The sequence below is a fragment of the Electrophorus electricus genome, chromosome 1 (genome assembly GCF_013358815.1).
Source record: "Electrophorus electricus isolate fEleEle1 chromosome 1, fEleEle1.pri, whole genome shotgun sequence".
Classification (NCBI taxonomy): Eukaryota; Metazoa; Chordata; class Actinopteri; order Gymnotiformes; family Gymnotidae; genus Electrophorus; species Electrophorus electricus.
In genome coordinates, this window is record NC_049535.1 from 33,840,226 (window position 1) to 33,864,089 (window position 23,864).

At 45.3% G+C, this 23,864-nt stretch overlaps 1 protein-coding gene and 1 long non-coding RNA gene across 2 annotated transcripts; both read left to right on the plus strand.

The window, feature by feature from the left end:
- Positions 1-2,476: 2,476 nt before the first annotated feature.
- On the plus strand, positions 2,477-6,638 carry LOC113580834. Its single transcript, XR_003411006.2, has 4 exons — positions 2,477-2,743; positions 4,033-4,174; positions 4,665-4,768; positions 6,176-6,638. It is a non-coding gene; the product is annotated as an uncharacterized LOC113580834 (long non-coding RNA).
- Positions 6,639-7,375: 737 nt separating this feature from the next.
- LOC113580847 (TBC1 domain family member 10A) lies at positions 7,376-21,941 on the plus strand. The gene is made up of 10 exons (XM_027015664.2): positions 7,376-7,791; positions 10,768-11,718; positions 12,926-13,025; positions 14,257-14,364; positions 15,233-15,339; positions 16,092-16,206; positions 16,382-16,447; positions 16,853-17,042; positions 17,667-17,821; positions 17,991-21,941. The coding sequence occupies exons 2-10, from the start codon at positions 10,790-10,792 to the stop codon at positions 18,885-18,887; spliced, it is 2,667 nt and encodes an 888-aa protein (XP_026871465.2). The 5' UTR covers positions 7,376-7,791; positions 10,768-10,789; the 3' UTR covers positions 18,888-21,941.
- The last annotated feature ends 1,923 nt before the right edge of the window (positions 21,942-23,864 follow it).

The following is a 23,864-nucleotide window of genomic DNA, read 5'->3' on the forward strand; positions in this document are numbered from 1 at the left end:
TGAGATGTTTCAGCAGTGATGACAGTTCAGTAGTGCAGACTGTGAGAGATGTTTCAGCAGTGATGACAGTTCAGTAGTGCAGGCTGTGTGAGATGTTTCAGCAGTGATGACAGTTCAGTAGTGCAGGCTGTGATATGTTTTAGCAGTAATAACAGTTCAGTAGTGCTGGCTGTGAGATGTTTCAGCAGTAATGACAGTTCAGTAGTGCAGACTGTGAGACGGTTCAGTTCAATGTTTTCAGAGGAGGTTTAGTTCAGTGGTTTAGCTGAATTATGGCACTGGTGCCCCAGTGTTGGTCCCTTGAGGTGTTTTTCAGAAGGGAGCTCCTAAATTAAGCATTGTCCAGGGCGGAAGCGTCTGCAGACATTCTGGGGGCCTGACTCACTGCTTGAGACTGGTGAAGCTTAGCAAGGGACAAAGGCCAGCAGATGACCTTCTCACCTTGATAAAATGCTGAGGTTTCTGGGGTTTCTGAGGTTTCTGTACTGTACAGCAGCAGAGCCAAACCACACAACAATAGAAGAGGTAATTATGCATGCAATGGTGGCTTTGTATAAGTGTATGAGAATAGGCTGTGCAATCCGGGCTTCCTTTGTGATAGAAGTAATTTTTTATCCCTGCTGAGAGCGATGGAGATGATTTTGATAGTTTTAGGCAGGCGATGGAGCCAGGGAGGTGCAGTCACGTCCGACTCCCTCTATTTGGTTTTTTTAATAGAACTAGCACGTGCTGCTCAGTAATTAGGAGGGCTTGCAGAACATGTCGATTCTTTCACAGTTTGGGGTTATGAGGCAGATTATCAGAAATTTTCAAATATGGTATAAAATGCACTGAACTTGTCTGTGAGAGACATCACCTTGTCTGCGATATTCACGATGTGTTGGAAGAGACTTTCTTTAGTAGTGGGTTATGGTTTGGAAGCCTTTCCAGACAGACGGACAGCCCGTGTTAGCAGACTTTTGTTCTAGACTATGCTTCTGAATCCCTTTGATTGGGTTCCTGGCCTGTGTGAAGCTTTGGGGTGGCTTCATTAGCCGTTCAAAGTGTTTATAAATTCCTTACTGAACCGCGGCTGTGCATTGCTGTGTTTAACAATAATCTTCCGAAAAACCCAGTTAATGAGAGCACTGTACGCTGTGGCTACATGGTGCTTTTATAGTCTGCAAAACCACTTCCTGTTATGGGCCTGCTAATGTGTATGTAGCAGGAGGGAGTTTTCAGCAATCGTGGTCCACGTAAGCAGTTTAGTGGGAGAGAAATAAATATTGCAGTCTGACACCTAAAATAAGCTGAGTGGAGTGTTAAGGCCAACCATGTGTCTATCGGCACCTCTTCTCAAGGATCAATAGGAACCTTGCTCGAGGCCAGCACGCCTACTCTTCGTGATGGTAACGCATCTCCCCCAACAAGAGCTGGCAGTGCTTTCTGTCAGAAGGTGACACACACAACCAGGGACATTCAGGTCCAAACTCCACCAAACAAAAAAAGTGTGGCCTGTATAGAATGGGAGGTGGCAGACCGTGAGGAACTTTGCTGAATCGCTGCTATCACACACACTCTCATCCGCGTGTGTGTGTGTGTGTGTGTGTGTGTGTGTGTGCGCGCGCGCGCAGACTGGCCCGTGCCTCAATCGGACCTAGCGCCAGCTGAGCGCTGGTAAACTGCAGCTTGGCAGTGTGTGTGTGACAGCCAGAAACTTAATTTTATTTTTTATGCAAATTCTAAGAATGTGACCTTCCTCTCATGAGCAGAAAGTCCTAAGTCCACAGTGACTCTGACCTCACAAAGTGGACACTGGTCTCTGGTTCCTGTCACTTTAAAGAACTGTTCTTCTAGTAAATCAACACTCCGTTTCAACATCTGGGTGAGAGCCTTGCATGACTCAACACCCTGACTGAGGTTTGAGATTATTCATATTATTATACCGCATGAAAAAGCACAAAGTAACTAAAAGATAAAAATGGTTGTGTGTGTGTGTTTGTGTGTGTGTGTGTGTGTGTGTCTGTGTGTGTGTGTCTGTGTGTGTGTGTGTGTCTTTTGTAACTATGCACCTCTGCAGAACAGAACACAATCTAATCTGTAATTATTGCCAATAAACGTTAAACTGTTATTTTGTTTTGTTTGAGGGTTTCTTCTTAGCAACAAAATAAATCTCGAATTTTTTTAATGTGGTAGCATCGTGAAGTGATGCTTTGTAGAAACAGGTAATTAGGCACATTAGTTGCCGTCAGAGAAGGTGCCCCAACGGTAAAGGCGGTTATGGAGGATTACTCGGTCAGACAGTGTATGAGCCTTTAATCGTCCTCCAGTGCGTGCTAATGCTCCCACTTCACCTTCTCATCCGCTGTTCTGCGCTCCTTTGCTTTCTCCTTGGTGAGGTCCAGGGCTTCCATCACACAGTTTAGAGAGATTAGGACGCAGGTCCAAACACCCCCCCCCCCCTCTTCTGGACATAAAATGGAGCAATCTTCTCAGACACCAGGGAGTGTGCATGCTCTGTGAACGTAAAGTATCTTGTGAAAAGAACGCGCAGAGACCACGTGAAGTTTGGCCAGTGTGCGCGACCTCAGCCGGGCGCGTATAGATCGCTCGCCTAAAGAAAGACGGCTTTATTGCCCCAGGTACAAATATCGTGGTGGGAAACAAATAACATATTGGACTACATTTAGTGACTTGGCGCTACGGAACACACAGCCGGAAGGCGAGAGCCCATTCCCTGCAGACAGAGAGGCCAGCCAAGGCGGTGCGTCTAGAATGCCACTCGGCTTTTAGTAGAGGACATTGATCGCAGACCTTGTTTAGTAAATATGAAAGCTTTCTATCTAATGTCATTATCGTTGTCTCAGCCCTACTGTCAGACTTTTCTTTTTAAATTTCTGACATTTATTTCGTTAAGATATGTATTGTATTGGTCAGCGTGACACATCGTATTCGTCTCCGAGGTGTAGTCTTTCCTTTCTGAACGCTCACTGTCGGTTTCATTTTACTGTCAGCACGCCGTAATTATGGAAACTGTGGTTTCACAATGTGGGTAATTATGATAGCAGAATGCCTGCAGACACGTTACATGTATTCACAAGTGGGTCTCCCGTGCAGTGCCACGCAAATACACTCTAATCACGTGTCCTGCGGAGTCACGAGGCCAGCTCGCGTTCTGGCCAGGCTGCTCTGAAGTTTTGGTTTCTAAAATTTTTTTTGAAAGAACATCAAGACCAACAGTACTTGTATCTGGAATTCAACCGATCGTGTTTTTTATTAACTTTGGCAAATAAAACTTTTTTTTAAATGCTTTTTAAACATTTAAACAAAACTGACAGATTTAAAAGTCCAGCTACCTGTTTATTGTCATTTCACTCAAACATCACGTCTAGTGTGGGATAGAGACGTTGTGCATCACACCGTCGCAATAAACTCTCATTCCTGGCATTCCAGTGGAAGGAATTTTCATATTTGTGGTCGTCCAGCCCCCCACCTCCAACCACTGGACGGTCACTGTGTCGGAGGAGCAGACTGGTTTCCACACAAGTCTGAAAACTCATAGCCCTGCCTGTCCAGCTGTCGGTTACCAGACTACAGTGCACATACAATCTCTTTAGAAGGGGGAAAAAGGTGACTGCTGTCAATTGTGACACACCAGGAGCGGGTTTGGTTGCCTTGACTGATCTGAACACAAACTCCCACCATCTGTGTTTTTATAGGACATGACAGTTCAAGAAAATGATTTCCATAAAATCTGAAATAGTATACCCTAAATAAATATGTAAAGTAGAAAATGTCATGAACAGGAGAAACTCAGTGGTACTCGCAATTGGAAGGTTGCCAGTTCAAGTCCCACCTCTGCCAAATTGCCACTGTTGGGCCCCTAAGCAAGACCCTTAACCCTCAATTACTCAAGGTGTATTCAGTCATAATTGTAAGTCGCTTTGGATAAAAGCATCAGCTAAATGCCATAATTGTAATTGCCACATTCCAACTTGTCACGAATACTGCATAGCCCTCTAGAATTGTCACACCCAGATTTTCCCATTCCAGGGACTCTCCCAGATGAACCAGATTGCCATCACCGGAGTATTGATGTTCCTAACCTGTTTCCTTCCTATTACGTACTCTCTCTCCTCATGTATATACTCCCCTCTCACTGACTTCTTTGGGAAGTGTTGCCATTTCATGATGGGTAAGTGCGGGTTTTATCCTCCTTCAGTTGGCCTTCCTGGTTAACGACCTCCGATTCTCCCTCATACGACGCCTTGCTCCTAGTCTCTTGGTTCCTTCAGGATTCTGCCTATTCATCCTGGATTGGAGCCCACATTTGGAGCCCAACTAACATGTTTCCTAACGTTCATTACACAACTAATTTATGTGGGCAACAGAAGCACTAATCCAGGTGTATCATGACTCAGAATGACCCTTTGAAGTATAGTAATATGTATTATGTATCTTACCTGGATCTCATCCATGTAAATCTCCTATGCGGAGGGTTTTTTTCTCGACAATGAATCATAATTTTTTGTTGGTCACATTTCTAGTCTTGCACCGTGCAACACACCTGTGTTGTGCTCCTGAAGAGTTTATTTGGAATGCATTAGTAATGCACTTTGCACTCATGTAAAATATCAAAGACACGCACCTTTGTGGGACAGATTTTAACAGTTCTATTCCAACAGGTGATAAAAATGACACAGACCTCCTTGGGGACACTGATGTTTACTCTGCAGTTGTCTCGTGACTGCCTGGGACGAGCGAAAATGACGTGCAGTCATGATGTCTGGTAATAAACAGTTGTGGAATAGTTCTTCTCTGTGTGCCTGTACAGTGATTCAAATTATTACATTTAAATAACTATTTTCACGAACGGGATTTGATTAAAAACTGACAATGTGGTAATTTGAATACCTGTGCTAAGTATATTTGCTGATAATTTCATTTATAAATGTTTCTAATACAACTGTACTATTTCTCTATATAACACTTATCCCAGAGGTTTGTTTTTTTAATATAACACTTATCCCAGAGGTTTTTTTTTTAATATAACACTTATCCCAGAGGTTTGTTTTTTTTAATATAACACTTATCCCAGAGGTTTTTTTTTAATATAACACTTATCCCAGAGTTTTTTTTTTTAATATAACACTTATCCCAGAGGTTTGTTTTTTTTAATATAACACTTATCCCAGAGGTTTGTTTTTTTAATATAACACGTATCCCAGAGGTTTGTTTTTTTAATATAACACTTATCCCAGAGGTTTGTTTTTTTAATATAACACTCTTATCCCAGAGGTTTGTTTTTTTAATATAACACTTATCCCAGAGGTTTGGTTTTTTTTAATATAACACTTATCCCAGAGGGCTACACAAATGGCTCTACAATTAGCTGCCAAACAGAGCTTTGCACGTTGGTACAGCATGAAAAAAGAGATCACGGATGATTTTATTTTACTATTGATTTGTTCTATGAACACTGGAACATCTAAAAGGCCGATTCTGCAATATGAACGCACAAACCATCCAGGACTGGGTGGCATATTTTTCCCAGCAGGTGGCAGCAGTTTGCTAGTTGATTCACAGAGAATAGACGCCCCTCCAGCTGTTTAGCAGAAAAGGCCTGGTATCTCTTCAAAGTACAATTTTTGTCTAATTTCATAAAGAATGTTTAACTTCTGACACAATAACCAACGAGAAAAGTGGGGGAAAGTTTTTTGTTTTTTCCCCCAAATATTTTATTTGGCACAGGTGAGTTACAGGATGCTTCACGAGAGATCCTAGGTGTGTCCCAACGGCCTAGAAGTTTCCTTTAAAAAGTAGAGACTACACAAGGATTTCTGCCACTTTAAATGAGATTCCAAACCATATGGAATGAACACAGTTCGTATGAAGCAATGAATAATAAGTAGTGAAGATGAAACGAAAGTTCACTTATCAGTCATGGTGTGCCTGTCAAGATATGGCGACTGTCTGATGGAATATCGCTGAGCGCAAATAATAAGCAGAAAATGTCACGTGTGTGTGTGTCTGTGTGTGTGTTTTATTATAACCTATTCAAAAATGTTGCCAAATCAGTCAAAAAAATAATAATGATGTTAACTTTTCCTTAGTTGTCAAGAGAAACAAGCAAACGGGGCATTTTGCGTGATGTCGTTTGTTTTGTCCGCCTGGGTGTCTGCATTCCGTGTTCCAGGTTCTGCCTCTGCCTCTCCGGTATCCCCCATCCCGATCCATACCAGGTGTTCCGGTGAGCAGCGGACAATATAAAAGGAAGAGGAAGAGACAAAGAGTTTGACGTTGGTTGGGACTTGTTGCTATATTTTGAGCTTGTGTATGCTAGACTTTGTGTATGTCTTTGGGTTTGCCCCTTGACTGATTGCTGGATAATATGTTTCTTGTATGTATATTGTCCTGTATATAGCTACACACTGGTGGTAAGGAGTGGGTGCCATTTTGTTTGGGTGTGGGTTTATCTTTGTTTCTAACAGTGTAGTCATTGTAAATTTCTTTTTGCTAGCTTAGTCAGTCGGCGTTTTGTTTCTAGTGTAGTTTTGTTTGTTGTGTTGGCCTTGGTCACACATGACGCGATTGCACCAGTTTCTTGTCTTTAAACACCAAAAACTTGTAAATACACTTGCTCTTTGTCTGGTTGTTCATCCCATTACTCATTTCTACTGTTGTAATACTCAAAAGCCTATGTTACGGCCTCCCAGCCTAGCCAGGGTCGCAGCACGTTACATTCAAAAGTGAAGAGGTGTTTTAATCAGGCTCATTTGCCCTAGTATGTAGGCAGTACAACGGCACCGCGTATCCCTGCGCAACGGAACGCACGCGTCTCTGACTCGTGCCCCTTACGGAAGAGAACGAGCTACGTCAGTGATGAGATGGTTGCGCGTGTAGACCGACGCAGTGTCCATATAAGGAACGAATTCCCTTTTAGAATAATCGACTTAGAGATATAGGAGTAGAATAAAATTAGTATTACATAGACTGTGTATATGTAGCCTATGAGCTATATCTATGGCCTTTAGGTCAAGTTAAAATTAGATCGCGATAATAATATTAAGCAAAAAAAAAATTTGCAGATACCCGGCATTGCTCCTCCTTAAGAATTCTCATTTGTGGTCGTAAACTAGGTGAACAGACGAGAGCATATTGCTGCACGTATAACGCGGTCAGTATTAGAATGGTGGGATAATGAAGTCCCTTTCGTGCATGTAGCCTACACTGAGTCATTATAAACCACCCCATTGTCTAAATGATTGACTGATTCAGTCTTTGTTCTGTACCTTAAATCATCACAATACGCCGCAAATACCTTAACACGATTTTAATAGGAAAAGCAGCTTTGTGGCTTGCCCTCGCACAAGCCCCGAGTGCAACGCTTGCGCGCAGCTGCCAGCACGCCCCGGAACTGTCACTCACGCTTGTAGAAAGCGCAGCCTCGCGCGGAGAGAGTCACGGCAGCCTGAGGCGGTTCACCCCCCGGTCGTCTGACACCTTCTGTGGTGGTGGTCCGACAAACTAAACAAGGGCTGGACGTTGGATCCTGTTTACTCTGAAGTGGGGCTACAGCACCCGCGGAGAAATAGCCGCTAAGATAGCCAGCTAACGGCCAGCCCAGAGACCGAAGACAACCGGCCAAGAAATTCGGAGGGGACGTGTTTTTGTACCCGTTTTGAAGGCACGGTATTTTATTTGGCCTGCTGACCGCTGAAAAGGCCCATTCAAAGAAGAAGGGCGCCTCGTTAACCGAAGCAGTGGGGGGGGGGACCGTTAAGACCCCCTGGACGTCCAGGCGGACTGCGGGTGAGTTTATCGTGTAATAGGCGTAAATTTGGGCCGAGGACCCCGTTGAGGCCTGTTAAGAAGTCGGACCAAGCTAGCTCGCTTGCTAGCCAACTAACAGGCCAGGTTAGCACTTTAGGAATTTAGCTGCTTAGCTAGGATGGCTGAGCTTGCCAGCTACCTAACTGGAGGCTGCAAATGTCCCAGTCTGTCAACTACTACTCCTTGTTAAATTAAGTATAACACAGTACCGGGCCCTGCCCTGTGTGGTGAGCAGCTACAATAAGACATGTTTAGTCACAGTTAGCGGTTCTGGCTAAACGCCCGTTTTCAGCTCTGGCTAGATAAATGCCCAGAAGCGGTGTAAAACGCTACGATGTGTCAGTATTTGTCCCGTATCGCTCTGGTTCTTGCTTTCGCCGTTTTTCCGTGTTGGATGTGATGTTTAGCAACAAACGGGACAAATCCACGCTGACGGTACAAGCTGTCACCTACGGATTGCCTTACAGTCGGCTAGGCAGGCTGTCCATCCTTCAGACCTAGCCGGCCTAACCGCCTGTGTGGCGCTGAATGACATGTCTCGCTTATGGGCATCGCGTTGGATGTCGCAGTGTTAAGTACATGCCACGAGAAGACTTTTTTTAGGATTCTGTTCCAATCTATACTTCATTTCATTTGATATCCCGATATGTCAATACTATTACTTTACTAGCCATCTCTGATTCCGCGATAATAATCTCCAGACTGTTTGGGTGGAGTCACACGCGAAATTACTGCATCGTCCCTGACAAGACGCAACACTTAAACTCACCAGGGCTGATGTATTGCTTTACACTTCAAGAACGTTTAGTAATGTGTTTTATTTTCCATCCACAACAACAGAGTAGCCAACTCAAAAGTCTCAAGGAGCTACTTCCTCTTTAACCTCTTGCAGGCTGTCACAGGGAGCTTTAGGAGACAGATGTTAAAGGGGAAATAATAGTAAAAAAGAAGTGTTTCCCGTTTCTTTTTACAGTACAGTAAGTGTTGTTTTTTTTTTTTTTTTTTAAACGAGCTTACTCTCAACTTTATAGTAATAAGATCACCCTGCCTTTGTAGCTGTGTAATGGCCAATAAATACAAATGAACTTTTTTTTTTTTTTTTTTTTTAAACTTCAGTGTTTTTAGCTCACAGCAGTTTGAGGATGAATTGTGTGCTGCTTCAGTAGATGAAAAACGTTACACGCAGACGTTAGACTTCCTCTGCCATGCCATCTCAGCTTTAGGCAACCTATTGTAGTAACTGATATTGCCTTTTTTTCCTGGCATTGCTTTGCACAACAAATCAGTGTGTTGTTTTGAAACCCTCTACGTACAAATTTACGAGTGTGAGAACATGCAAAGCAGATGCCCAGACCAGTCGCGGACGACATGAGCGCACATTGACTGATGCCACAGCACTAGTGACGTTAGTATCCCGCTTTGTCTGGGTCTCTGGGCCTTTGTGGGCGGTCTGAGCAGTCAGGTTTTACAGCGGAGCCTGCAAATATATAAAGCGTACGCATGTGATTGTAATGCATAATGAGCTTGGTTTATGTCTCATACTGAGAGGAGTTTACTATAGGATCATGAAATAAAAACCATGTCTATGTCAAAGAAAGAAATTCACAATCTTGAATTGTTTGTACACACTTACCATAGTCTTGACTAAGTAGTCTTAATGCTTGTGCTTTAAATACACTTGTGTTTGTGTAAACATTATTGCGTTTATAAAGATTGTGTTAAAAACATCTAGTCTTTGCAAATATCTACCTTTCAGGGACAGTCTGAGAGCAAACCCAGACTTCTGAAGGAGCCAATAAAGACTGTGGCAAGACTTGAGTTACATGAGTCTGTTAGAAGGCATCTGTGATAAAGTGGTGGCAAAAATGCATTTCCAACTTAAAGTTAACAGTAATAGATGTGGACTCCTGGAGCAGGCGTGTGCAGCCGAATTTTAAATTTCCAATGTTGACCTCTTGTGATGTGGGCGTGCGTCGTGCACTTTGTGTATAATCAGAGGAAGTGATTTCTAACTGGTACAGTGATGCACTGTTCCCCGGGCACCATGCTGAAATCATGTAATACTGAAAATCACTGCAGTGAAACATTAGTGGAGCTTCTCTGTAGAGATGGTGTTGGTACCAGTAGATTTCTGCATGTACGTTTCAGAGGGTTTCAGTGTGAGAATTTGAGATCTTGATTGGTACTCAGTGCCTGTCTGATGACGAAGGCAAAAAGTTTGCTTATAGAAACTGGGGGTGCTGTAGTGGCTATCACCACATTAAGACTGCGGAATCTCCCCGTGACCCCGTTTTTCTGTACATGTACCACTTATGTAACGATTATACTGGAAGGCTGAGACATCGAAACATGGTTACCTGCAGCACAGAGTCTTAACCACGTCTGGTGAATCCTCGGGGTCTGTGATTGGTTGGCGGGCACAGACGCTCAACAGTACGTGCCTTTGGCCTTTCTGCAGAAGCTTTGGTTGTTGCTGAAGACGTCTCACTTCCCTCTCCACTTATATGTCTCTTATCACTCAGTGTTTCCGTCATTTTAAAATATTAGGCTGCGTCTTAATTTTGGCTTTCTGTGGCGGTTCGTGGATTTATTTACTGGTGAAATGGGAAGTGTTGCATTCCTGTGACGCCACCCGGCAGCAGTCAGACTGGCTGGGACTCCGGGGTTGGAGGACGTGTGCTGCTGCTGTTATTTGGATGATCTTGTCTTCAAATGCCAGCTATGACTTCCTCTTTCACTAAAAATTATAGTTGTAGAAGCACTTTTCCTACAGCTGATGGACTCTAGTAGTAGCAGTAACCTAATATATTTTTCCTCCAAATGAGAGAAACCTCTGTGCAGTGATAACTATCTCAGAGTTATTGTACTCGTTACTTAAACTAAGAAGATAATCTCTTAATTTTATGTATCTGTTCATTTCTCTGATTATCACCCTCTCTCTTTCTCTCTTTCCAGACTGCAGTAGCAGAGAGGAGTGATGGCTGAGGTCTCTGCCCTCAGCCCCTCTCCTCCAGGCGGGCCAGAGCAATTGGTGCCCGCTGCCCCCGGCTCTGGTTCACACGCTCTGCCTTCAGAGTCGTCCAGAAGCATGCCCATCCCCAGATCTGCCCTCTATGGCGACAGGGCTGTGATGGGCAGCACGGTGCAGGGGCAGAACCCGGAGCAACTGCCCTCTCCTGCCCTCGCCCCGAACAACGCCTCTTCGCAAGCAGAGTCGAAGGAAGGCTGTGGTCTGCGGGTGGAGGTAGATGTAGGAACAGAGGGTGGTACACCTGCACACGGGGATTTACCGGCTGCTTCCGAGTCTTTAGAACAGCACACTGTTGAAGAAGGACCACTACGATCGACAGTAGCAGAAGAGATGTCCTCTTCCCCAGGGAATAATCCTAAAGCTAATATAAACCCCATCTCGCAGGATAACCAGACGCCTAATCACATCTCCTCATCAGACATCCTGCAGTGTCCCTCCCCCACTGTCTCCGCCCTATCAGGACATGCCGTGGGCCCAAACCCCTCCCTCTCGCACCCTCCATTCGATGGTGACCTGAAAGCACCACCTTCCCAAGCAGAGACAGCCACTCAGTCACTGAATCCCATCACTAGCTGCTCCGTCGTCGCCAACCCCGACACCCCCGAATCTCCCGTCGCCTCCAAGATGACACCTCCATCTCTCATAGTGCAGGAGGCAGCTCCTCTGCCCTCCGTGGTGCACACCCACCCTCGCCCGGCCCCAGACACCCTCAGCTACCTGGAGTCTGCCAGCATGTTCTCGGGCACGCTGGAGTCACTCTCGGGCCTGGGTGACGATGCCAGCTCCCTGGGCTCGGACTCTGAGATCAACGGGCAGGCAATGAGGCGCACGGACAAGTACGGCTTTCTCGGAGGAGCGCAGTACAGCGAGAGCAAGTGGGTGGAGCCTCTGTTTGACACGCTCACACACACCACTTCCTGTACCTCAGCCTGGGCTTCCATTATTATTATTATTGTTGTTGTTATTAATATTTTACATGTTGTAATCATCAGAAATGATGCTCTGCTATCTTAGGGCATTTATGGAATCATATCAGACTTCGTTGTTTGTGATGACGGTGGAGGAGCTGGTGAGGTTCAGGTCGGGATGTTCAGGCGCGGTGAGATGGTTCTCCACCGTTTGTGCTGAGTGCTTTGTTTTTGCCCTTCTGACCGCTCGGATGCTTTCGGTCAGAGTGGTGGGTACTGGCTCTGAACTGGACCTGAGGGTTTGGACTCAGGCTTGGGTCTCAGAGCCGTCTGTGCACTAGCAGTGCATTCCTGTGGCCATGCGCCGTGTGCTTGGCGTTTGGCCTCACTGCTGAGATGGCTCACAGGGCCCTGTGGTTGGGTAGCCAGGTTGTAACTCTGCGCCTACACTGACCCGGAATTAACGTGTGGAGCTACACAGCATGGTTAGGTCCTCTCCCAGGGATCCGAGTGATCCAACTGCCTTGTATTAGAGGCTGTTAATAATTAACACAGGCAGTGTGTGTGCGCACAGTGGGCCAGTAGACACCCACGTCGAACTGATGTGCCTTATCTCAGTCTTTTCCCAGCATGCAGATTGCTTCTTCTATCTATCCCCTTCCTGACTCTATTTTCTCTCTCTCTCTCTCTCTCTCTCTCTCTCTCTCTGACATGACTATATCCACTCCAACCTCTCTGTGTCCTTTATTTCTCTTTGCTGTGACTCAGACAGTGCTGAGAACACTGCTGTGACTCAGACAGTGCTGAGACGGTCTCTGTCCTTGCTACTCTTCCAGCCCGTCGTCCCTCTCAAACTGCTCCTAGTGCGAAGAGCCAAAAAGGAGTGCGTGGAGGCCCCCACATGGAGGATGGAGCTCTCGCTCGGCAGACTAACGCCATGCTCGCTTCAGATTGGCAATGCTGATGTTTTGAACTTCGCAGAGATTTTTGGCTAGAGGGGAAACATGTGGTTTTATTTCAGTCATGGTTTCACTTTAGTGTTACTTCAGTTCAGTGCACTTTGTTTGGTTCGGCACGTGATTAGTACGTCCTAGCGCAGAGAGACGGTCTCTTACATCTCAAGATCTCAAATGCCCTTTATTTTTAATCATGCTCTTCCTCTTGCTCCTCCTAGTGAGAAGGAGACCAGCGTAGAGGTGGCGCGACACAGAGAGACGAAGTGGTTGGAAATGTTCAAAAACTGGGACAAATGGATCGCTCGCCGCTTCCCCAAGGTCAGTCGTTGCCCAGAGAGAAAGCAGAGCGACTGCGGCCCGGCCTTGGTAAGACGGCATGAGTCCGACACGAGTCCAGTCCAGAATGTATATAATGACAAGACAGAGGGAACGAAGGTTAGATGAAGCTGGGACCAGCTGCGGTGTTCCATGCCTCCTGGCCGGCAGTCGCCCTGCTTTAGGAGCTCACTCACAATTCCACAAGTCAGTGTGGGTCTCACTCTACATGAACATGCATGGCATGGGTTTACAGACAAATGGATATTGTTCAGTGGTTTCACACAAAGCTCATTTCTATGCACATTTCATTAATTCAAGAGAGAAAAAAGGACCAGATCACACAGCACCACCGCATGATGTGTCCTGCATGGAGACATGAGTTATCTCCTAATTTTTATCACAGGACCCTACACGGGGGTGTGTGTGTGTGTGTGCTTGCGTGCGTGTATAATCGTGCACATGACCGCCCAAGCTGTTATATGGCATTTCTAGTTTCTACATATTGCTGTTACATTATCTGTATTTATGTACATTATGCTCCATTACACAGTGTTTGTTTATATTCTGTTATGTAAAAACAAAACCCCAGAAACTCATGGGTTGTATGCAACCATGTCTGTCCAACCATGCATCCGAGTGCATCCACCTGTGTGTGTGTGTGTGTGTGTGTGAGACTGTTATATATGAGAAGGTATATAAACATGTTTGAGAGGGTAGATAAGTGTGTGTGTGAGAGAGACTCAGTATATAACGGTGTAGATGTGTGTGTGTGTGTTTGTGTGTGTGTGTGTGTGTGTGTGTGTGAGTGAGTTAGTAGTTAAGCTAAGTATGACTATTTTTGAGAGTATATAAAGGTGTCTATGAAGGAGTAAATGCATGTGAGAGACTGTTTATAAATATTTATAAATGTTTAAGAGAGTAGATAAGAGTGTCAGAGAGAGAGAGAGAGAGTGTAACCTGAGAGTGAGACTATTTGAGAGTATATAAAGGTGTGTATGAGAGTGTGAGTGACGGTGTATAAAGGTATGTATGAGAGTAAATGTACGTGTGAGAGAGAGACTGAGGGTATAGAAACATGTTTGAAAGAATAGATAAGTGTGTGTGTCAGAGAGAGAGAGAGTGTGTGTGTGTGTGTGTGTAAGATGAGAGTGTGTGAGACTATTCGAGAGTATATAAAGGTGTGTATGAGTTTGTGTGTGTGTGTGTAACGGTGTGCGCCGGTCTCCTGCAGGTGAAGCTTCGCTGTAGGAAGGGCATCCCGTCCTCTCTGAGGGCAAGGGCATGGCAGCTGCTCTCCAACAGTGAAGAGCTCCTCAAGACCAACCTCGGCAAGTTTGAGGTCTGGTCCGCGTCTCTGTCACTGTCTTTCTCCCGCTCTCTCTCTCCCTCCCATACAGTCATACATTATGACTGTATGACTCATACAGTGGACACATAGTCATGTAGCATGTAATGTTGGCAGATATTGCATATATTATTATTAGTTTTGAATGAAATCTTAAAGATCCAGGGAACACTTTTTAATAGTATTATCAAGTAAACATTTTAATAGTATTATCAAGTAAAATTGTTTGTGTGATAACTGCATTAGTTGTATATATGAAACATTCAGGGCATTTTAGTTAAAAACAAAATATGATAACACCTTTTGATATGTTTATGATGAACCCATGATTGTACAAGTGCAGTCCTTGTGTTGGGGGTTCTCTGATTTGTGTGAGACCTTGTGCTTTATTAAATCAAATTTAGGTCTGTGTAGAATGTTTCTCGAGAAGTCCCGTATATTTGTCCATGTGTATGTTACAGTGCATCTGCACATTTGGCTGAGGCTTTTGTTCTTTAGCCAAGTTGTTCAGAGTCGATGAGGGCGTGAAAGTAGGAACACGGACTGTGTGGGAGGGGCCTCAGCTTTTGGGCTTTTGAGAATAACGTTTACGTAAGGACTGCCCATTTTTCATCAGAGGGGAGAAATTCAGGTGAAATAAATTAGTCATTTAAGAGTGTTGGTAGGATGCACTTTACATAAGTTCATACCTTGTTTCATTGTATAAAATATGTACAACTTCCTTGCGCATGTACAATGACAGTAAAGATTCTGTTCTGTTCTGTGTGTCCAGTGTGTCCTGGTTTAGACTCTCTGGGTCTTGGGGAGTCCAGTCCCCGGCTCTGCCCGTTTGGCTCACTGCATCCTCTTCTCTGTCCTGCAGGAGCTGGAGAGAGAGCAAGGAGACCCAAAATGGTTGGACATCATCGAGAAAGACCTTCACAGACAGTTTCCCTTCCACGAGATGTTTGCTGCGCGAGGAGGTTACGGGTGAGCATCGCTGATATCTTTGGTCTGTCTCATCCCTTTGTCAATGTACTGGTTTGTGGTAGTGGACTGAAATGTTTTTATGTTTGTGGAGGTTTTCTATCTTGACACGCTTTCTCGGTCTCACATTATTTTGTGGTGCGTGTGTATGTGTATTTGGGTGCTTGTTTGGGTGCTTATATATATATATATATATATATATATATATATATATATATATATATATATATATATATATATGTATATGTGTATATATGTATATATGTATATATATATATATATATATATATATATATATATATATACACACACATATATATATATATATATATATATATATATATATATATATATATATATATATATACATATATACACATATATATATATATATATATATATATATATATATGTATATATGTGTGTGTGTGTGTATGTATATGTGTATATGTATATATATGTATATATGTGTGTGTGTGCTTGTATGTGTGTTTGGGTGCGTGTGCTTGTGTGCTTGTATTTGTGTGTGTTTGGATGGGTGTGTGTGGGTGCTTGTATTTGTGTGTGTGTATATGTGGGTGCTTGTATTTGGGTGTGTGTGTGGGTGCTTGTATTTGGGTGTGTGTATATGTGGGTGCTTGTATTTGTGTGTGTTTGGGTGTGTGTGTGGGTGTGGGTGTGTGTGGGTGCTTGTATTTGTGTGGGTGTGTGCGTGTTTGGATGCTTGTGCGTGTGGTGTGTGTGTGTGGGTGCAGGCAGCAGGATCTGTACCGCATACTGAAGGCCTACACTGTCTACCGGCCGGAGGAGGGCTACTGCCAGGCCCAGGCCCCAGTGGCTGCTGTGCTGCTCATGCACATGCCTGCAGAGGTGAGGGGGACGTGCACTGGGGCTAGCAGCTGTACAGAGGACACACAGTACAGAGGTGGCTGATCAAGTGTGTGTGTGTGCGTGTGAGAGAGGGACTTTAGAAATTGCTGTGTGGTAATGAATGCTGCACTGATGCATGTGTTTGAACAGTTTGTCTTCTCTTTGTGTGTACCAGCAAGCCTTCTGGTGCCTAGTGCAGATTTGTGAGAAATACCTGCCCGGCTACTACAGTGCTGGCCTGGTGAGTGCGTTATAGCCTTGTTACTGCAGTAACCCCTCCGCTTGCCTTTCTGAGCTAGTCGTAGTTGTCAGTCACATGACACCAGTGGGCAAAGTGCTGCAGCAGTAAATGTTTCAGCTACCACGGTGGGCTGGGCCTCTCCCTGCGGAGGCTGTGATGTCACTCTTCTCCGTTACTGTGCTACTGCTGCATCTCCTGTTACTCGAGTCTGTTGTTTATTACTGTAACTTCCTCTAGTATAGTGCTTGTTTACTGTTATAACATAACAGTAGAACTGCTTGCTGTGATGCACACCTGTGTATTTGTCTGAAAGCAGCTGGATCGAAAGCCAGAGGTCGTCAGTAAAACGCGTGCCATCTTTGTGTGTCCTGATTATGGTTTCTCCCCCCACCCGACCCCTGTCAGGAGGCCATCCAGCTGGACGGAGAGATCTTCTTCTCCCTGCTTAGGCGCGTGTGCCCCATGGCCTATCGTCACCTGAAAAAGTTCAAGATTGACCCCATCCTATACATGACCGAGTGGTTCATGTGCATCTTCTCCCGCACGCTGCCCTGGGCCTGTGTACTCCGCGTCTGGGACATGTTCTTCTGCGAGGGTGAGGGCGCAGCTGAGCACAGATGTCCATGGGAGGTCAGGGTTCAGAGTGCAGCACAGCCTAGCGGTTTCCATTCTCTGGTTCAGAGGGCGTGTTGGGCGTGAACTCGACACCCTGCGCTGGACTCTGACCCGTGCCCTGCCGCCTCTCAGCTGGTGGATTTAGTTGGCTCACTTTGTGAACTTAAACCAAGCAAACTCAGATCTGAACTTTAACTTCTGCAGGGGTGTTCTGATCTGGTGCCAGTTAGCTGGAATAAGAGGAACTATACACATGCGATACAGTAGCGTACGTTCTATTTAGTGACTGCTGACCCACAGGGTGCTCAGGGTGCCCTCATAAGAACATGGATTGTTTCTAATCCATTTCTAGTCTGTTTTGTTTCTGTTTACACTGTATGTCAGTGTGTCCAGATGATCAGTTGCAGTAGATGGTCAGCTTCTCTCATCAGTCATCTTGTGTGTTCATGAGTGTTTTTAAAGCCAGAACACTTTTACCTTTAGTGATGTGATAGTGAAGGTTTTCTCTTGTTCCAGCATCATTAGTGTCAGATTAAGACCTCACATGTGTGGTTCTGGCTGCACTTGTTTATTTCTTTATGTGCGTGTGCGTGCGTGCATGTAGGGGTGAAGATTGTGTTCCGCGTGGGTCTGGTGCTGCTAAAGCAGATGCTGGGCTCTGTGGATAAACTGCGGGAGCTGCAGGGCATGTATGAGACTATGGAGCGTCTGAGGAACATCCCCCCAGACGCCATCAGAGAGGATGCACTGGTGCTGGAGGTACACACACACACACACACACATATATATGAGACTATAGAGCGTCTGAGGAACACCCCCCCCCCCCCCCCCAGACGCTCTCAGAGAGGATGCGCTGGTGCTGGTGGTACACACACACACACACACACACACACACACACACACACACTTTCTCTCCCTCTGTCCGCAGGTCACCTCCCTGCCCGTGACGGAGGCTCTCATCGATCGCGAGTGCAGTGTGCAGGTGCGGAAGTGGCGGGAGTCTCGTGGTGAGCTCACCCACCAGCTCTCGCCCAGGCTGCACGGCACTCGCGCCATCCACGAACAGAAACGCCGCGCTGCCGCCATCAGCTCCGGGGGCAGCCTGTCCTTCCTGGGTGGCCCCGCCCCCCAGCCCGGACCCCTGCGCGCCTCCTCCAGCCTCCTCTCCCTCACCGGCTTCCGCAAATCCAAGATGTCCTTCCTCCCTGCTAAGAAGAGCCATGAGGCTGGCCTGCAGGGTTTCGGGGGCGGGGTGGTCGCTATGGAAATGGCAGCATCTGCAGGGTCGTCCCGGCCGCTGCTTCTCACCGGGGGGGCTGCAGGAGGGAGAGCTGAAGCCCCACACGGGCCAAGCCCGCTAGCGACCAAACCCGCGGCAGAACCAGAACCGGACACAGAGGCAGCCACGTCTGCTCCCGTCCTGAACGCCCTCTACCCCTCCCCGAAGGTGGTCTCGGAGCAGGTCACGCCCACCATCCCCTCGCCCACTGCCAACAACTCCCCACTGCTGCCCTGCGCGGAGCCGCCCCGAGCTTCCCCGGCGCCCGAGCCAGCGCCCGAGCCAGGGCCCGCTCTGGAACCGGCGAACGAGGATGGCAAGAAGAAGAAAAAGAGCAAAGAGGACAAGAAGAAGGAGAAGGTGGAGGAGAAACACAAACTCCGGGAGAGGAAGGAACGCGACAAGGCGGACAAGGAGAGGGAGAAGGCTGAGAAAGAGAAGGTGAAGAAGGAGAAGAAAAAAGGAGGGAGGAAAAAGGACAAAGCAGCCGGCGGCTCGGAGTCAGAGGAGAAGGGCGAAGGCACGGCAGCGAAGTCCTTGCCTTAGCTCGGAGCTGGTGGAGCTCCCCGGCTCGGGGATGGGAGGCCGCAGACGAGCTCCGCTAACGGGCCTTCCGTCTCCAGGACTCGTCGTTGTGTCCGGATCACGTTTTTGTGGACTAGCCCTCCTCCTCTGACTGTCCCCTGCACTCTGTCCATGTCAGTGCTGTGTGTGTTGGGCTGGGGGGGTGTTGAACCGTACATGCAGAGCTACACCTCTGCTGTGAGCTGGGGTTTGCCATCAGCATCGTCACGGACAGGTCAGCGGTGGCTGTGTGTTGGTTTAGGTCTGTTGGTCTGGGTGCTGTAGTGGTACACATAAGAAACCCATTTCCCTGTCCCCGATACACCGGCCTGCCGCAAAAAGAAATTTCAAACCTAAAGAGCTAAAGTCATTACCGTACTAAAGCAGACACAGACTATAGCGATTGTACTAGTAGTAGTAATGTTATTAATGGATGTCAAGAAGGTTGTATTTATTGTAAAGTGTTCCTAGTTAGTGTGTTTTTGTTTGTTTTTTTATTTTAATTTTATTTAATTTTATTTTTTTTGTGTGTTTGTGCCTTGGTAGCTAGCGAAACGTGTTGCAGTCCCATTGCTACCTGCTCTCGCTTCTCATCTCTCATGCTCCGCGGAGTCTTGCCCATGACTCGGGCCTTCGTTAAGAGAGGAACATGTGTGCTTTGTCCCCTAGGGGGTGCAGAGGAGTTATGGAGCAGAGCGAAATTCACTAGGATGATATGAAGTCTATTAGAAATGGTACTTTGGTCGAAATAGTCTGTATTTGGTTCCTGCCCTACAGAAAATCGTACAAACGTGCAACAGTACTAAATCTGACATGCGTTTCAACTTAAAATGGGTTTAGATGTTTCTGTAACTACCTTTATGAATGTCTTAAGTTTACAGTTGTTATGAAGAGATTTCTTTTGCTTTCTGATGATCTTTAGCATGGCGTGGTTCCACCCAAACATCCCTTACCTTCTTTTCCCCCCATGAGGGTCTGACGACCTTTTTGGGGTTTTTTTTTTTGTTTGTTTGTTTGCTTGTTTTTACCGCGGAGTAAACTGGAATCGGTGGGAAACTTAAATGAGAACGTGAGATCTGAACACAGAAGGAAACACCGCACTGGGCCTTCTGTCTGTCTGTCCCTGTCTGCAGCGCACCACGTGAGGGAGAGGCTTCGCTTTACCTGACTGGGTGGGCCTATGTCAAACTAAATATGTATTGGCTTGTTTATGAAGGATTTACTCTGATATTGCACTGATCCCTTTTGACGGTGTTATTTTTCCTCCCACTTGTCCTAAGCACACCACTAATTTTGACTGCTGCGATGTTCTGATGTCCAGCAGTGGTCTCTAGTGTGTCTCTCCGTGAAATCTCTTCATCTGTCATGACATTGTAGCTTTAACTTCTCTGGCCTTCACCTTTGGACTGTAATATATTAATGTACAAAGTTTTGTTAATTTAACCAGATGAACCATATATTGTGAATTATTCCTGTTCATTCTCTTATTTTAGATTTGATTGTTATTATTTTTCTATGCAAGAATACAGTGGCCTAGTTGACTGGAATACCTTGGGCTGCTGGAAAGAGGATGCCTGTCAATTCTGAAAGTGTTTTAAATTAATCTTTGTTTTATATGTTTTTGTTTTGGTTTTTTTGCACGTTTTCTACCTACATCCCTGAGAACAAAGCCAAGCAGTAGTTATTTATTTTAGTCTCAGTTTTAAAATCACTTTTTTTTTCCCTTCCAAGTTAAAACAGTATTTCTTGTCTGACAGAGCTAGTTTACTTTCTGACGTGTTCAGATTGCGCTATAGTTATTACTCATCTCTGTTTGAAATGTAACTATTTGGATTAATCAGTGTTGGTGGGGATAAAGAAGTTTAGGTCCAAAACGGTACTGTAAAATATCTGGGTGTGAAGAAGGGGGCATGGCCTAACGCCTCTCGGGAAGCCACTGGAACCAGTATCTTTCTAGTGTGATTTATTAAAGATACTGTAGTGAACTGTAAACTAATTTTACACTAGTGCGCCTCACTCCTCAGTATTGTGTAACCTACACACCTCTCAGCACTTTGGAACTTGGCCGCGCCGGAAGTCGGACAGCGCCGTCACATTCCCATAGAGATCTGTGACCCTAATGCTGATTCACCGTAATGTTGGTGGGTCTTTGGTGAAGAGTGACTTGATGTGCTGGCTGATGCTGATGCTGATGTGGTTAAGCTATGCGTGAGTGTCCCCCTCCCGTCGGCTTGATGTTTTATACTGGCCTGGTCTTAACTAGGGTTCCTCATACCTCGTCCTCACCTATAGGTGTCGGTTCCTCTGCTGGTGCCACCTTTCAGGTAGAATATGAATAAAGAACGTCTATGCAAACCCTGAAGTCATGACTAACAGGATGTCAATGTTGTATCCACTGCTGTCTTCTGTTCTTCTCACGTATCTCTTGAAGCCCTGAAACTACAGTTCAGGATCCTCTGAGCATGTCACCTCCTGTGCTGCAAAGCACAAGACTACCACCCAGCGGCATGGGGGCCCAGGGTAGAATGGGGCATCTCGCCGACGGCGAGCAGCTCTGAAGTCTTGCTGGAATGTCCTTCCGGGCTTGTACTTGACCATCCACTTCTGCTAACACACAACGGTTGTGGGACACCAAGTCTGATCGCTCAAACTTTCCTGGCCAGCAATTTGAGCAGTCATTGATCCCACCATGCACCTGCCTGGCAAAAGCATCTGAGTTTCGAGTTTGGGGGCAGGGCCACACAGTCTGCTTGGCTTATGCATCTCTGCTTCTCTTTCTGTATCTGACAGTTTTTTTGTTGGGTTCTTGTTTGCAATAATCATCACATTTTATTTTAGTTTCTCTCAGCTCATCCTGTTATGCATTTTTGTTTCTTTTTTTAAGTTAAACCATGTAAAACCATGAAAATGAAGTAAACTCATACATAACCATCATTCCTTTGATGCTGTAGAGCAAAATGTACACATTGTATTTAATTAATGATTAATATAACGATAACAGTTGTGATGAATAATAAACCGTAATATATTAAATCACTCTCGCCTGTGTGGTGTGTGTGTCCATGTATGTGCATGCATGCATCAGTTTTTCATGAAATAATTTAATACAGAACTGCAGGACCTTTCTTGGTGGAGGTGGAGTTTCCATGTCGTGTCCCCCCTTGGCGTGAGGTGTCTGGTTTCCACATTTCATTCAGGTCCTTCATCAGCTGTGCAAGCAAACTGCATCACACTGTTCACGGCTTCACAAGCTGTGCTTCACTATGATGAAGGACCTCTGTCCGAAACATTCTGTTACTCTGGAAACTACTTCACTACGGATAATCAAATTTGTCTCTATCTATCTGGCTATCTATCTATCTATATACACAGACACACACACACAGATACACGTGTTCAGAGATGCGCTTCTGAATAACTTGCTCACAATGTACACTGCCTGGCCCAAAAAAAAAGGTTGCACACACTAATATTTTGTTGGACCACCTTTAGCTTTGATTATGGCATGCATTCGCTGTTTCCACAAGCGAACATCGTTTCCACAAGCTTCTGCAATGTGACAACATTTATTTCTGTCTAGAGATACATTAATTCTTTCCCAAAGATCTTGTATTGATGATGGGAGATTTGGACCACTGTGCAAAGTCTTTTACAGCACATCCTAAAAATTCTCAACGGGGTTCAGATTTGGCCTCTGTGGTGGCCTATCCATGTGTGAAAATGATGTCTCGTGCTCCTCACATTTTGAGCCCGATGAATCCTGGCATTGTCATCTTGGAATATGCCCGTGCCATCAGGGAAGAAAAAATCCATTGATGGAATAACCTGGTCGTTCAGTATATTCGGGTAGTCAGCCGACCTCATTCTTTGGGCACATAACGTTGCTGAACCTACACCTGACCAACTGCAGCAACCCCAGATCATAGCACTACCCCCACAGGCTTGTACGGTAGGCACTAGGCATGATGGGTGCATCACTCCAGCCGCCTCTCTTCTTACCCTGATGAGCCCATCACTCTGGAACAGGGTAAATCTGGACTCATCAGACCACATGATCTTCTTCCATTGCTCCAGAGTCCAATCTTTATGCTCCCTAGCAACTGAAGCCGTTTTTGCCAGTTAGCCTCACTGACAAGTGGTTTTCTTAAGGCTACACAGCTGTTTAGTCCCAATCCCTTGAGTTCCCTTTGCATTGTGTGTGTGGAAAGGCTCTTACTTTCACTATTAAACATATCCCTGAGTTTATATGCCAACCCCAGATACTGTTGTTTTTCTACGATTTGATTTCACCACTCGTTTTAAGTGATCGCCGATCATGATCATTCAAGATTTTTTTCTGACCACATTCCTTCCTCGAAGATGATGTTCCCCCACTGTACTTCCACTGTTTATTAATGTGTTGGACAGTTCTTACCCTGATTTTAATAATTTCAGCAATCTCCTTAGATGTTTTCTCTGCTTGATGCATGCTAATGATTTGACCCTTCTGAAACAGATTAACATCTTTTCCACAACCACAGGATGTGTCTTTCGACATGGTTGTTTAACAAATGAGAAGCTACTCACTGCATCAGTTATGGTTAAATAACTTGTTGCCAGCTGAAACATAATGCAGTAATTATCCAATGGGAGGCTCTTACCTACTTGCTTAGTTAAATCCAGGTGGTGACCTCTTTGTTGGCCAGGCTGTGTGTATGTATATATATTGCATTAAGCTTTAAATGGGTTCTACAGCCAGACATGTATTAATTTTAAGTTTATATATAACTTTTTGTTAATTTTATGACCATTGATTTGTTATGGCCATATGGTTTGTGGCCCATATTTTTTTTTTTGCTCAGCAGTCTAGTAAATTTGTCAGTAGTGTAGTGCAATTATTCTCACTGGAGTCTGGGTTTTTTTTAATCATTTTTTTCCTTTTTTTTTTTTATTAATAGAGGACAAATATAGAGTCACGAT

Excerpts from the sequence above, each read along its gene's own strand:
- LOC113580847 (XM_027015664.2), top strand. The coding sequence starts at position 10,790 with ATGGCTGAGGTCTCTGCCCTCAGCCCCTCTCCTCCAGGCGGGCCAGAG. Across the intron at positions 15,340-16,091 it reads GCTGCGCGAGGAGGTTACGG|GCAGCAGGATCTGTACCGCA; the intron begins GTGAGCATCGCT and ends GTGTGGGTGCAG. Across the intron at positions 16,448-16,852 it reads GCTACTACAGTGCTGGCCTG|GAGGCCATCCAGCTGGACGG; the intron begins GTGAGTGCGTTA and ends GACCCCTGTCAG.